General features: G+C 40.1%; 1 protein-coding gene across 1 annotated transcript; it reads right to left on the bottom strand.

The window, feature by feature from the left end:
* Positions 1-417: 417 nt before the first annotated feature.
* On the bottom strand, positions 418-11,223 carry LOC119727087 (deleted in malignant brain tumors 1 protein-like). Its single transcript, XM_038198953.1, has 9 exons — positions 11,027-11,223; positions 8,394-8,495; positions 6,643-6,873; positions 6,146-6,232; positions 5,500-5,793; positions 4,895-5,101; positions 4,645-4,704; positions 3,675-3,765; positions 418-3,259 (listed from the first exon to the last, which is right to left on the bottom strand). The coding sequence occupies exons 2-9, from the start codon at positions 8,473-8,475 to the stop codon at positions 2,815-2,817; spliced, it is 1,497 nt and encodes a 498-aa protein (XP_038054881.1). The 5' UTR covers positions 8,476-8,495; positions 11,027-11,223; the 3' UTR covers positions 418-2,814.
* Between the last annotated feature and the right edge of the window lie 697 nt (positions 11,224-11,920).

The following is an 11,920-nucleotide window of genomic DNA, read 5'->3' as shown; positions in this document are numbered from 1 at the left end:
AGACTATTTTCTAGTCAAATTTAACCATGCAGGTGTTATTTTGATCAAGAGTCCAGTCAGTAAGACATAGTTCTGATGATCAGACCATTCCCCAAATTATTCGGGCGAACATTGTTGTTCTCCCCCGGGCCGTCGTCATGCCCAGCCAAAACGTACGTCAACAGAGTTCCTTGTCATTATGCAGGTTTTATTACTTAGACAAACTGAATAATGAAAGGTTTGCGGAAACACAATTTGCGAATAATTTCTCAACTAAGAGAATGGTTCTGAAAAGAACCAGAGGTATAAACTCGACGTTCCGGTCAGTATGCTCTGACCGTCTTCAGGAGAGTGAAGACGGTCAGAGCATACTGACCGGAACGTCGAGTTTATACCTCTGGTTCTTTTCAGTTAGTTGAGAAATTATTCGCACATGGTGTTTCCGCAAACCTTTCATTATTTAGTATCTCCACCATGCAAAGCCTCAAATCTTACTTAAACAAACTGCCTATCAACTCGCAACGCATAAATCGGTGCCATCTCTCCCGACTTTTATTTTGACCGCAGCCGAAATAGAACCAATTTTTTAACACGGAAGATAATCATTTTGGAATTTCTGAGTATAAATTAAGACCACAAAATGTCTTTTTGAAGTTTTTGTACATCCCTTTCGCACTCCTATAGCTAACCTAAACAATTACTTATTGATGTACACCACCAGGCAAGATACATCGATGTATTTTATACAAAATTCAGTACTGATAATAAACATGGAACAGTAAACAAAAACAAAGGATCACTAATTATGAAAAATCCGATTATTAATTTAATGAATTTAAAATGAAGTAAAATGCCTGTTTTCATAATATTTTACATACTACGTATTTTTTTTCTTTTCCTTTGAGCTGCAAATTTGTCTGATTCTTTCGACAGTTCGCTCTCGTCATCAACGCGCCACCCACGGAGAAAATGACAAATTCTCTGTCACAAAATTATACTTACAAACCTGGCAACCATAGGGTCTAATTTATGTACCGTATATGCCTGTAGAACAATCACTGAGTACTGATATGAACATAAAACCAGTGAAAACCACCCTTTCAGGCCTGTACACTGTAAAAATGGTGCTTAGGATTTAAACACATTTCTAAACACTTATTCTGTACCCACTTTTTCCACACATTTAGCATCATGACATGTTTAGATGTCCTTTTTCTGTGACACGCATTATCCGTTTGACATGTTCAATGAATAATATGTTAAGCATTTAAACACCTTCCTAAGCGCATTTAGATATACAATCCTAAGCACATGTCCAAAATGTAAACACCTTTAGTTTCACAACATTAAAAGGGGTAAACGTTTAGAATTGAAACACATTCCTAAACGTTTTAAACTCTCAACACGTTCTGATGTGTTTAAATGACACTGTTTTTACAGTGTATTCACCAAGTTGAGGCATTCAAATAAGTTTTTCGAGTTCAACTTTTTACAATCATGAATAATCTTAAAATTGTAACAATGCTGCCCCAAATAGGCAAAGGCCGTTTAAAAAAGGCCAGTTTGGGTAACTGACTCAATAACATGTTTCAAATACACGGTGCCCCCCAAAAATAAAATTGTGCAAGCAGATATCGTTAAATTTCTCAAAAGTTATACACCTAAACGTGAGTACTTCAATTGATGGAACATATTAATAATACTCTTGTGTATAATCAGTGAAAATGTCTTGGAAATATGTTCATGCAAACCAGAGATCTAACAGATTATAAAAAGGATTTGTGTTTTTCAACCATTCTAATGGAATTACACATTGCATGGGAAATCGCTCAACCAGCACTCTGCAATAATGAGTCTTTTCATTAACTGTGTAAATCACATTGAAATGGGTGAAAAACACATTGCCATTTACAGTTTATGTTGTATCTCTGGTTTGCAAGAATGGATTTGCATCAAATTTTCGCTGTGATTATACACAAGAGTACAAACAGTATACTCCATCAACATGAAATGCTGATGTTGGATACTTTTTGAGAAATTGAAAGATGTCTGCCATGCACAACTTTTTTGGGGGTCATCCCGTATACTTGATATCTGACTTGCAAACAAATACCTTAAGAAATACGCCAATTAGATAACATCTTTATCAAATAAATTGTGCTGCAATATTAATACATGTAAAGAATTTTTCAAAATTATTTTTTGAATTACTTAGAGAAATTAACTGCCCAACAAATGTGCAACTTACGTCAGTTACGCACAATGTATAAATTGTTCGGCAACATCTTCCAAGTTATTAACTATAATGTCAATAACAACTTATTTTAAATGATGTAAAAATTGGGTATCTAAAGTTTTCATGCAAAAACTTTGACAATTGTTGTCAGTTTGTATTCTGTGTTTAGAATATTCTGGGGATGTATTCTCTTCATGCTTTACTGTTCGTTCTGATAATTTGAATTCATGGAATTTTATGAAAATCAGATATAAAATGAACCAACTCTCAATAGCGAAATATGCATCCCACTAATACATGTGTATACAATTCTGCAGACAAATACTTTAGTGCCGTGTCAAACATATATATTTCAGTTTTGCATCTGACATAAAAGCTTAAAAGTTGTTTAAAAGAGTAGTTCACTAGTTAAAAAAAGACTGGAAACAGTCTAATTTGCACCAACTGGCCGTTACATACAGCCTGTATGTAGTTAGCGGCAGGGAGCAAGTTAGACTGTTTTCCAGTTAGATCTTCCTACAGTCATCCAAGAGTGTATTTACTGACTGGTAAAGTATTGAAAGCAATATAACTTCTCAATGTACCTTCGATCAATCTTACTATTTTCTCGTGTTTACATATTTGGGGTCATTTTCGATGGAATCGTAGGTCAGGTTCTCCTCCCACCCTTCTTCCTCAGCTGGCCGTTCCTCGTGCTCTTCGCCTCCCTCTGGACGGGCTATTGGGCTGACAATGATGGTCCCCAAAATCTCCTCGTTTCTGTCCACCTGAGGTCTGGAGGTACGGTTCCTCCCCGACTCTGAGATGTTGGACTTGGGCCTCCTCGGTCCCTCGTCCATCTCGAAGCCGGAGTTGGTTCTGGGCACCCTGGATTTGCGCTTGGCATCTTTGTTGACGGTGGAGTACTCGGGGAGTTCCTGCAGGGCGACCCCGTGCTCGGGGACCGGCGGGCTGGCCGTGGGTTCCCGGTCGTCACCTTCGTTCTTGTCCAGGGAGTTGGTCTCTGTGTAGCGAGGAAGCATAGCAGGGGAACTCTCCCTTTGTCTGCATTTTAATAGTTTTTGGATAAATATGACTTAACATAAATAAGGAGTTCGTTCCGTCAGTGATCTCCAACGATATTTTTTTCTCCCTACGAATTTTCAATTTCCATGAGTTTAAGTTGACGATAAAACTACCTTTCCCCTAGTTTTAAAAAATAATCTTTTAGGAATGAACCTCGAATTAGGATACATGAACAGTACAGGTATAATCCTTAATGCCTATTAATTTTACAATTTGATGAGAGCACTTTCATTCGGTAGCAACGCAAAGGTTATCTTTACAGTAAGCTGCAATAACTTCTACATGTAAGAAACACTAACTTTTTAGAGAGCTACATAGGCGTACAGCCCATCCGAATCGGTAAGATTTGCAAGTATTTGTCTTTTAAGTAGTTGAATTGACAATGTGACTTTACCTGATGATGCAGCAGTATAGTCCCATCAAGATAGCGATGATGAGGAGAACCAGGATGACTGTATTCAGGATGCTGAGAACCAACGCAACATCTAGTGGGATCAAGAAAAAAACTGCATAAACAATTCGGTTTGTATATACCTTGAAGCAAGGTGCCAGACCGCATGTCTTGTCATGCCAAGTACCAGTGATGCAGACGAGTCCATCACAAGTCCTCCAGTCCCAAGTCAAGTCACAAGCTTTTCAAACTAACTGGGACATTATACAAATATTGAATGCTTCGAGTGGTGTAGTAAAACTAGCCTTCCGAGGTGATCCATGGACATTCTATTTTCCCGACGCGAAGCCGAGGGAAAATAGAATGTCCATGGATCACTGAGGGAGGCTAGTTTTACTTCACCACGAGATAAAGCATTCAATATTTGTTTTATAACACTTCACGCACAGATTCTGCTTGATTTTAATATTTTAAATTATTTAAATCTGAACACAGTTGAAGTAAACTTTAATTTCAATACAAAACTGGAAGAAAATGTATTTCTCTCAAATACCGTGCCGTGGAAATAGTACTTTGGTTGCTAATGGTATAGTACTTTGGTTGCTACGGGTATAGTACTTTTGGCCGTGCACAGAAAGATAGCAAAAATAGAAAGAATCATGTGACTCGCCCTCGGCCAATCAAGACAAAGAATCTGTGGGTGAGGTGTTATAAAATGAACTATTCCTTCGTTTCATGCTTTAGGTGGGGAATACGGGCGCTTTATAAATAATTTATCAAGCCCATTTTATGCGACTGAATATTGCATTAAAACGGATGTTAGAGTATGTTGATTTGGTTTCAGCAACATTGGCTTGGAAATAATAATTATAATTTAAGAGCTGTAGAAAGCTGTATAACCGAAGCCGGAACGAATGCATGACGCCATCGTATATAGAAAACACCCATTAATACGACCATGAACTCAACATACCTGCTCCATTACCGCCTGGCGGCGTTGTAGCCTTGCTAGTGGTCATATCATTATCAGCGGCTGAGGTGGAATTTACAGAAAAGTATTTAATTCAACCAATATTATGCAGGGATTTTTTCACTTTCTTTAAATTATTTTGGTTGACGTGGTTTAGTTCGATTGAATTTGGTGTGTAGTTGCAGTATTCATATGCTACTATTTGGTGCCGGTGTTGGGATTATAATCTTTTACGGTTAAATTTGAAGCTCACCGAAGCATTCGGGTGTACTGTTGCTCCACGTGACCTGTGCAGTCCCAGAAGAACCCATGACGCATTGCACGGAGGGCGCCCCCTGTAGCTCAAACCCGGGGTTGCAAGTGAAGTCGACGACGGTTCCAAAATAGAAAAAATCCGGCGTCGGCTGAACGACCTGCTCGCCGTTGGACAAAACTGGACCGCTACAGAATCCACCATTTACTGAAAAAAAAAAAGATGGAAACGAAATTATGAATCATGGGCTTTGTTACGGGACATGTCTTTTGCAGTGGACCTTGGTTGCTAAAACGTAATGAGTAAAGACATCAATTTAAAATAATTGAGGCTGGTATTGATCGACTTGAAAATCCATTCATTTCTAAATAAACATGACAAACTTCAGATAAAGAAGTAAACCAACTTTTCATTTCCTCCATCTGCAATTAATGCGCATAGCAGCATGATTTTTTTTTATAGGTACTGTATGCGTTCACTGTTCCTGACTTCAGATAAAGAACACCCTCTAAGATGCGTCTATACCATGGTCACTATGCTTTCAATTCTGATAATCATTACAACTATAGGTTTCTCAGAATATTCAATAGAAAAGCGTAACTTACCACTGTAGACTGAAATAAGTCCCGATCCACCACATCTCTGATCGGGATTTCCAGGGCAGGCAGTGTCGCACATGGAGTCATCAACTGCTGGGAGGCTGGCGATGTTATCCGGGTTTTTCAGCCCATACGAGCACTCTTCTCCCAACACCCCAGCGTAAAGTATGGGTGCTCCGTCTTGCCGAGCTTTAGCGAATTCAATACATTTCTCAACGGTGTTGTCTGTGATGGATGTTAGCGTCTTAAAGATTCTGCTGTTGTCGTTCATTTCCATCTTGCAACCTTCATATCCTGGAGCTGTTAAAGGGTCAACAAGCATGTCAAGAACAGGCACGTGAACGCAAATAAACAAAACGGCAGCATCAGTGAGAACGACAGGGACCACGACGAGGACAAGGATATCATCCGGAACAAAATCCCCAAAACCCTCCAACAGATGTCAAAAGAGATGTGAAATAACTTGACTAATTAATATTGCTCCATCCATTAGGCCCCGCCCACTTCACTTTATACTGTCCAGTGCCAAATTTCATGTTCCGCACGCGCGCGCCTTTGCAAGAAGTGCACGCCCTGTGCACGCCTATGGTTCACGCATGTTGGACTTAAAATCACGGTCAAAATATTACGGGGCGAAGCTTTAGTGTATTACCTGCGCATACGACTCCGGCTGTGTGGTTGGCACCGCATGGTTCATCGTTTGGGTCACTTCTCGTGCAGCTTAGCAAATATGCTTCATCTACCGAGAGAAAAACCAGTAAATTAACCAGGATAATGTTTAATAACTCACAACAAATTGAGAAATTATAAGCGATCTCGCGAAATGCTATGTTTCAAACGTAAGGTGGCGTAATGTTCATCCCCGGATTGTGAATTAGTTAGAACGATCATTACAAAACAATGTCATCCGTCTGTGAGATCATTTTTTTTTTATTTAATGACTCTTTATACACACGTAGTAAATTTGAAGCTTATTGGAACGAAACCTGGAAATTGTGAAGACTTAAAAATGTTCAGACAATATAAGGTTCTCTTGTATATCTTGTAAATCGTAAACCAATGCAAATAAATATAATTTCAGTTGTTCAGATAATAATGAAGTTCTCTTTGAAATCAAATTAGCGGAAGCGTTTTACATTTAAATTTTACCTCCAGTACAGTTGAAGCCACCGATTGACTTCCCCGGTCCTCCGTCTCCATACTCGGATTGATTCTCCACCAAAGCCGTTCCAGGATAACCCAGCTCCTTGCAGACTACTTGACCGTCAGTGAAATGCCAATCGTTCGCGCACACGGCGAGCCACTCAGAGGTGTCGGGGTCCCAGACTTCCACCCTGCCAGCATTGGGGACAGTGGCGGAACTATTCACAAGGCGAACCTCTGAAGGCGTAAGAAATAACCATGATCTTTTTGCTGGACCGAAAAGGAACACCTCGTGAGTGACTGAGTCACTGAGTGACTGCATCAGTGAGTCATTTATTTCAATACAATTTTCAATTCATTTCCAGAAAAAAAAATCATTTCCACACTGTTCATCATATTGAGTAATACATAAAAATAGATGTGGAGGTATCATCCTAAAAGAAACGGCAGAAGCTTGTGGTGGACGTGCCCAACAAAACAGAACAGAACAGAACAGAACAGAACAGAACAGAACAGAACAGAACAGAACAGAACAGAACAGAACAGAACAGAACAGAACAGAACAGAACAGAACAGAACAGAACAGAACAGAACAGAACAGAACAGAACAGAACAGAACAGAACAGAACAGAACAGAACAGAACAGAACAGAACAGAACAGAACAGAACAGAACAGAACAGAACAGAACAGAACAGAACAGAACAGAACAGAACAGAACAGAACAGAACAGAACAGAACAAACAACAAAACAAAAAACACTTGATAATAAAAGTTATTCCCAATTAGTTACATATCGGTTAAAAGGTAGACATGACAATTCACAGTTATGTGTCACAGATCAATATAAATGACTAAACACAACTGAACCGAATGAATTAGCTACTCTGAGAGTTTAGTTTACATTTGTATGTATTCATCGCTTCTCAAAAGCGGAGGGGAGGGACACATACCTTGATCAGAACCACTGTGGGTGCAAAGTGTAAAGCCCTAACGGCGTGGGGTTCGGGGTTCGGGGCCCACTTAAGGGCCCCGTAAAAATTTTGGATTCTAGACGCTCTTTGGTGTAAACTGAGGCAATTTCTGACCACTTTAACCATTTTTCTTTTGAACAAAAATCATCATTCCAACATCATTTTTGAGTTCAAATGGAGTCATTGAATCAGCTGTTCTGAGCTATAGAATCAAATGTAGGATACAATTTTTATTCATGGACAAAAAAAGTGTGGGGGGGGGGGGCAAACGATATGATACTCTCACTTTAAATAGTGAGGGGTGGGGAGCATCCCCCCACCCCACCGTCCCCCACCAATCAACGCCCATGGTTAAAGATGATGAGAGATGGTTCCAATGTTTTGGTCCAGAGAAAAATATTGTACGCAGAAAAAAACCCACTTCTTCTGGCTCGAGGTATATGAATTTTGGATGAAGACCCAGTATTATATTAATTAAGAGTCACTCAGTATAGATAATGTACCAAAAATGAGCCATTCGGGCCTAGTATTAAACTTGGCAAGCATAGATCTCAGAAAAGAGGGTGGGGTATATGCAAAAGGCGTGTCTAGTGAAGTCAAAAATATAATTGAAAGCGAAAGCCACATGAAAAAAAAGCTCACAAGTTTTGACAAACAAAACATTAAAGGAAAAACTGTTGAAACATGAAATGACACTTGTTTTTTTTTTTGGAAGGAAAGAAACACGATGGCAAAAGTTTCATTTTTTTTCAAGAGTGTACACCAAGGTCTAAAAACATACGTACCACAAGCAACATGCACGATTCCTACGGATGTCAAAACAAGCACGGCCGCGACGGACAGCAGTGAGGATGGATGGAGAGACATCTTGGCAGATTTGAAGAAAACTTTGAAAACAAAAATAATACCGTATAGGACGAGTCCGGAAATACTCTCACAGCAATCTGTCGTGAAGTGTCAAGTTCGTGAAAACTTATTTCATGGATGACTTTGCGATGATAACGTTAGTTACTACGGTGAGCTTTTAGTATTACCTTGAAGGCTTGATACTCAGTATAAGGTGCATGGAATGTACGAGAAGTGATACTTTAAAATGAAGCCACCTCCATTCAGTGCAGTGACTAAATCAACTCCCAAATCTGAGCCATGATCGGCTGTCTAAGTAACCATGGCAAGGAAGGCAAGTGTTATTAAAAAAAAAACACCGTGAAACATGAAATCACGGTATACTGCAGTGCGAAGTGAGATCGCGTGCGATGCGGGAGAATTCAGACTAACGAATGACATAGATTATCATAATTATTGAATCAAAACAGGACTGGTCAAAACTAATTAAAAAAAAAAGTGACCCGAAAGAGGAACAAGATCGCTGTAGACCAGGAAATATCAATCCGAAGGTAAATCACTTTTCGCAACCAGGAATTACGTTTGTCTTTTTTTCCAACTGTATCGAGATTTGTTTTTGGTTCCTTGTTCTATTTCAGAGCACACTTTCCAAGGACGGGAAATAGAAAAGAACAGTGTATTCCGATAATAACCATTTCCTTGATCGCGTTAGTACCAAAACAACACCAAAATGTAGGGCACAGTAATTATTTTGCAATCAAATTTATTTGATACACTAATGAAGTATGTCTTAAAAGCGCATGTTCTTCCACTCATCTGGGAGAAAAAAGAATTACTGAAATTTATCGATGCTATCATCAGAATTTATGCATGTTTTACTTAACCTAGGGCCGGGGGGCGGAATCCCCCCTCAACATTTTCCGCGATAGCCTCTAAAAAAAATTGTTTCGCGACCCGAGCTGTTATGACTTTTTAGCCTCAAGCTTTGCGCATCTTTTGATACCAAAAACATAAAAAGCAGACACGGGTTGCCGCGTAGAGAAAAATTTTCCGGCGCTACGCGCTGTGAAAACTGAATTTTCCCATATACGTCGTGTACACAGAGCAGAATTGCCATTCGTACATATGAATAATTAATTACCCATAATTCCAAAACCTATAGTCATGAGTTTCTTGGGTATGTTTAGGAAGAGATGTTCTATGCATGTACTGAGTTTCAAAATTTTTCGTCAATCGATGGCTGAGATCTTAGGGCCCCCCCCGGCTTTTTTTTTTTTTTTACAGCTGTCCATGGAATGCCATTGGAAGCTATTGAGCTGAGTGAGAATTGCAAATTCCACATAGGGTATTCAAATACAAATGAGATTTTAATCGTTTGAGACGTCAAGCACGAAATCGTTATTTTTACTGTCAGATTTTGTGTTTGAATATGAGGAACAAGTAAAAAAGTTTCTGAAATATTGATGGCGATTTTTGTCTGATTTCCTTTGCAAGTTTCCGTTCATTTATGAAGGTGGGAAAACGTCCATGTTTCATCGTATTTAATGGGTATTCATCAGCTCGTGCACTGACCATTAACCTGGGAATAGAGATTGCAAATTTCGTGATATTTTCACAGTTACTAATGCCAATAACATGTACTTTAACCCCATAGTTTTATGAAACGGAGCGAGACACATATTTTTTTTTTTATTGTTTTTTTTTTTTTTTTTAATCGGTCACGTTCTTTTTGACTCAACCTGTAGAGTGAGTTGCATCAACTGTAAAATTATGCTCTTAGTTTGTCCAACTCAGCTGGCAAAGTACGTTCTCGCAACAGTCAGCTTCTCTATAATTGTCTGTTAGCTGTCGCTGACAATTACAAAACCCAGAATCGGTATAATGCTTTCCCCTTTTCGATCAAACTGATACTCCTTCCCTTATGTCACCATTCTCTACGCAGCTTTATATAGGTTGAACTGTCATCGTCCTTCCCGGTTGAAATGATGCGAGCCACCACGGCACGCATTCCTAACCAGGATCGCGTGGGTTTTCCCCTATTTTAAGTAAAAAGTTCCCCCCGCTCGTGTAAAGGGAAAGTACCCTTGGCAGTGTTTAGTTAGTCAAGGTTGGGAGCATCTGCAACAACTGTTGGGTTTCTTGAATTCAATTTTAAAGTCAAAATGTCTGCATATTAAAGGAAGAGCATTCCCGACTGGCAAGGTTCAAATTATTGATTTCCTGAAAATCAGGCTTGTTTTGAAAGCTGGAATATCGTTTTCAAGGCGAAACTGTTTTAGTCTTCTGTAAGTTTATGTTAATGGGGTCGACCCATCTCATTCCAAGACCCAAGACCCACCCTTTGGTCCACCAGGATAGCATCACGGGGCCCGGGGCAGCCATGCCCCGGGAATCGCTGCACAATTGCCCACCAACCCGGACCAGGAAATACGGTTAAAAAAAATACGCTTCCCCGTGATTTCGGTCGGCCACACCCTGGCATGATATTTAGGCAGGATTTTCGGAACCCCAAACTTTTAGCATCACTACCTTAACAGGTTTCATTTACTTGAAGAAAAAGAATATAACTTACCGGTGGGATTTACCTAGAGGTGTCCTGGTTTTGCAAATGGAACACTAAGCACTTTTATTCCAACGAAACTAGAGCAGATGCAGCCTTTCCTGGCGTGTTGTATGAAGCGAGGACCGATGCACTAGATCGCCGCCCAGGTACCGTGACACCATTGTGCTGTTGGCGCATTATAGACCTTAATGGAACTTCAAAAGAGAGGTAAAGGGGTCAGTCCTGTTGACGCTTTATCGACTTTCACTACAAGCGTGCCACGTCAAGGACTTTGCCTGCCGATGATTGGCCAGATTTTGCCGTCTAAATATCCCTGAGTCCGATGGTAAAATGGCCACCAGCTTTTCGGTATGTCAACAGCGCTTTGATATAACAAACGATTTTCCATGATGCTGTGATTCGAACCTACAGATAGGAAGTTTGCGGTGGTTTTTTTTTTAGTCCATCGCACCACACTTCCCAGCCAGGGGCGAGGCAACAAATCACAAAAGAAGTGAAAAGGGTTACCCCCGAAAACTTCAAAAAGGGAAAGTAAATGGAAGGATTACAAAAATAGTGTGTCAATACTATACATACGAAATTCAATCACAGAAAAATCCGACTGTCAACAGCGCTGAACATCATTCGGGATTTACCTTTGGTGCAACCGGAAACTTTGAGCAGGCACAACTTGCTCAGCCACGACTAGGGACCAGTGTCTTTTCAAATGTGCAACGGCCAGCCGGCACTGGCGGTGCTTTGCCCCCCCCCTCTTTCAAAAGTGTTCCGCCATCGCTGCTAGGGACGGTTACAAAGAGCTACAATCTTGACCCAGCGCCCTCCAACACCCTGGCCTGGCTGGCCAACCGTACACTGCTGGTGTCAAGCCTTACGAGACAACAGCAGAAAAAAACACCACCACAA

Source organism: Patiria miniata, unplaced genomic scaffold, assembly GCF_015706575.1.
Source record: "Patiria miniata isolate m_02_andy unplaced genomic scaffold, ASM1570657v1 HiC_scaffold_20, whole genome shotgun sequence".
Lineage (NCBI taxonomy): Eukaryota > Metazoa > Echinodermata > Asteroidea > Valvatida > Asterinidae > Patiria > Patiria miniata.
This window is presented reverse-complemented; position numbering and strand designations above follow the sequence as displayed.

Coding starts and splice junctions, on each gene's coding strand:
- LOC119727087 (XM_038198953.1), bottom strand. CDS start 8,475: ATGTCTCTCCATCCATCCTCACTGCTGTCCGTCGCGGCCGTGCTTGTT. Junction 5,102..5,499: donor ACTTATTTCAGTCTACAGTG/GTAAGTTACGCT, acceptor TTTTTTTTTCAG/TAAATGGTGGATTCTGTAGC. Junction 3,260..3,674: donor CTATACTGCTGCATCATCAG/GTAAAGTCACAT, acceptor ATTAAAATGCAG/ACAAAGGGAGAGTTCCCCTG.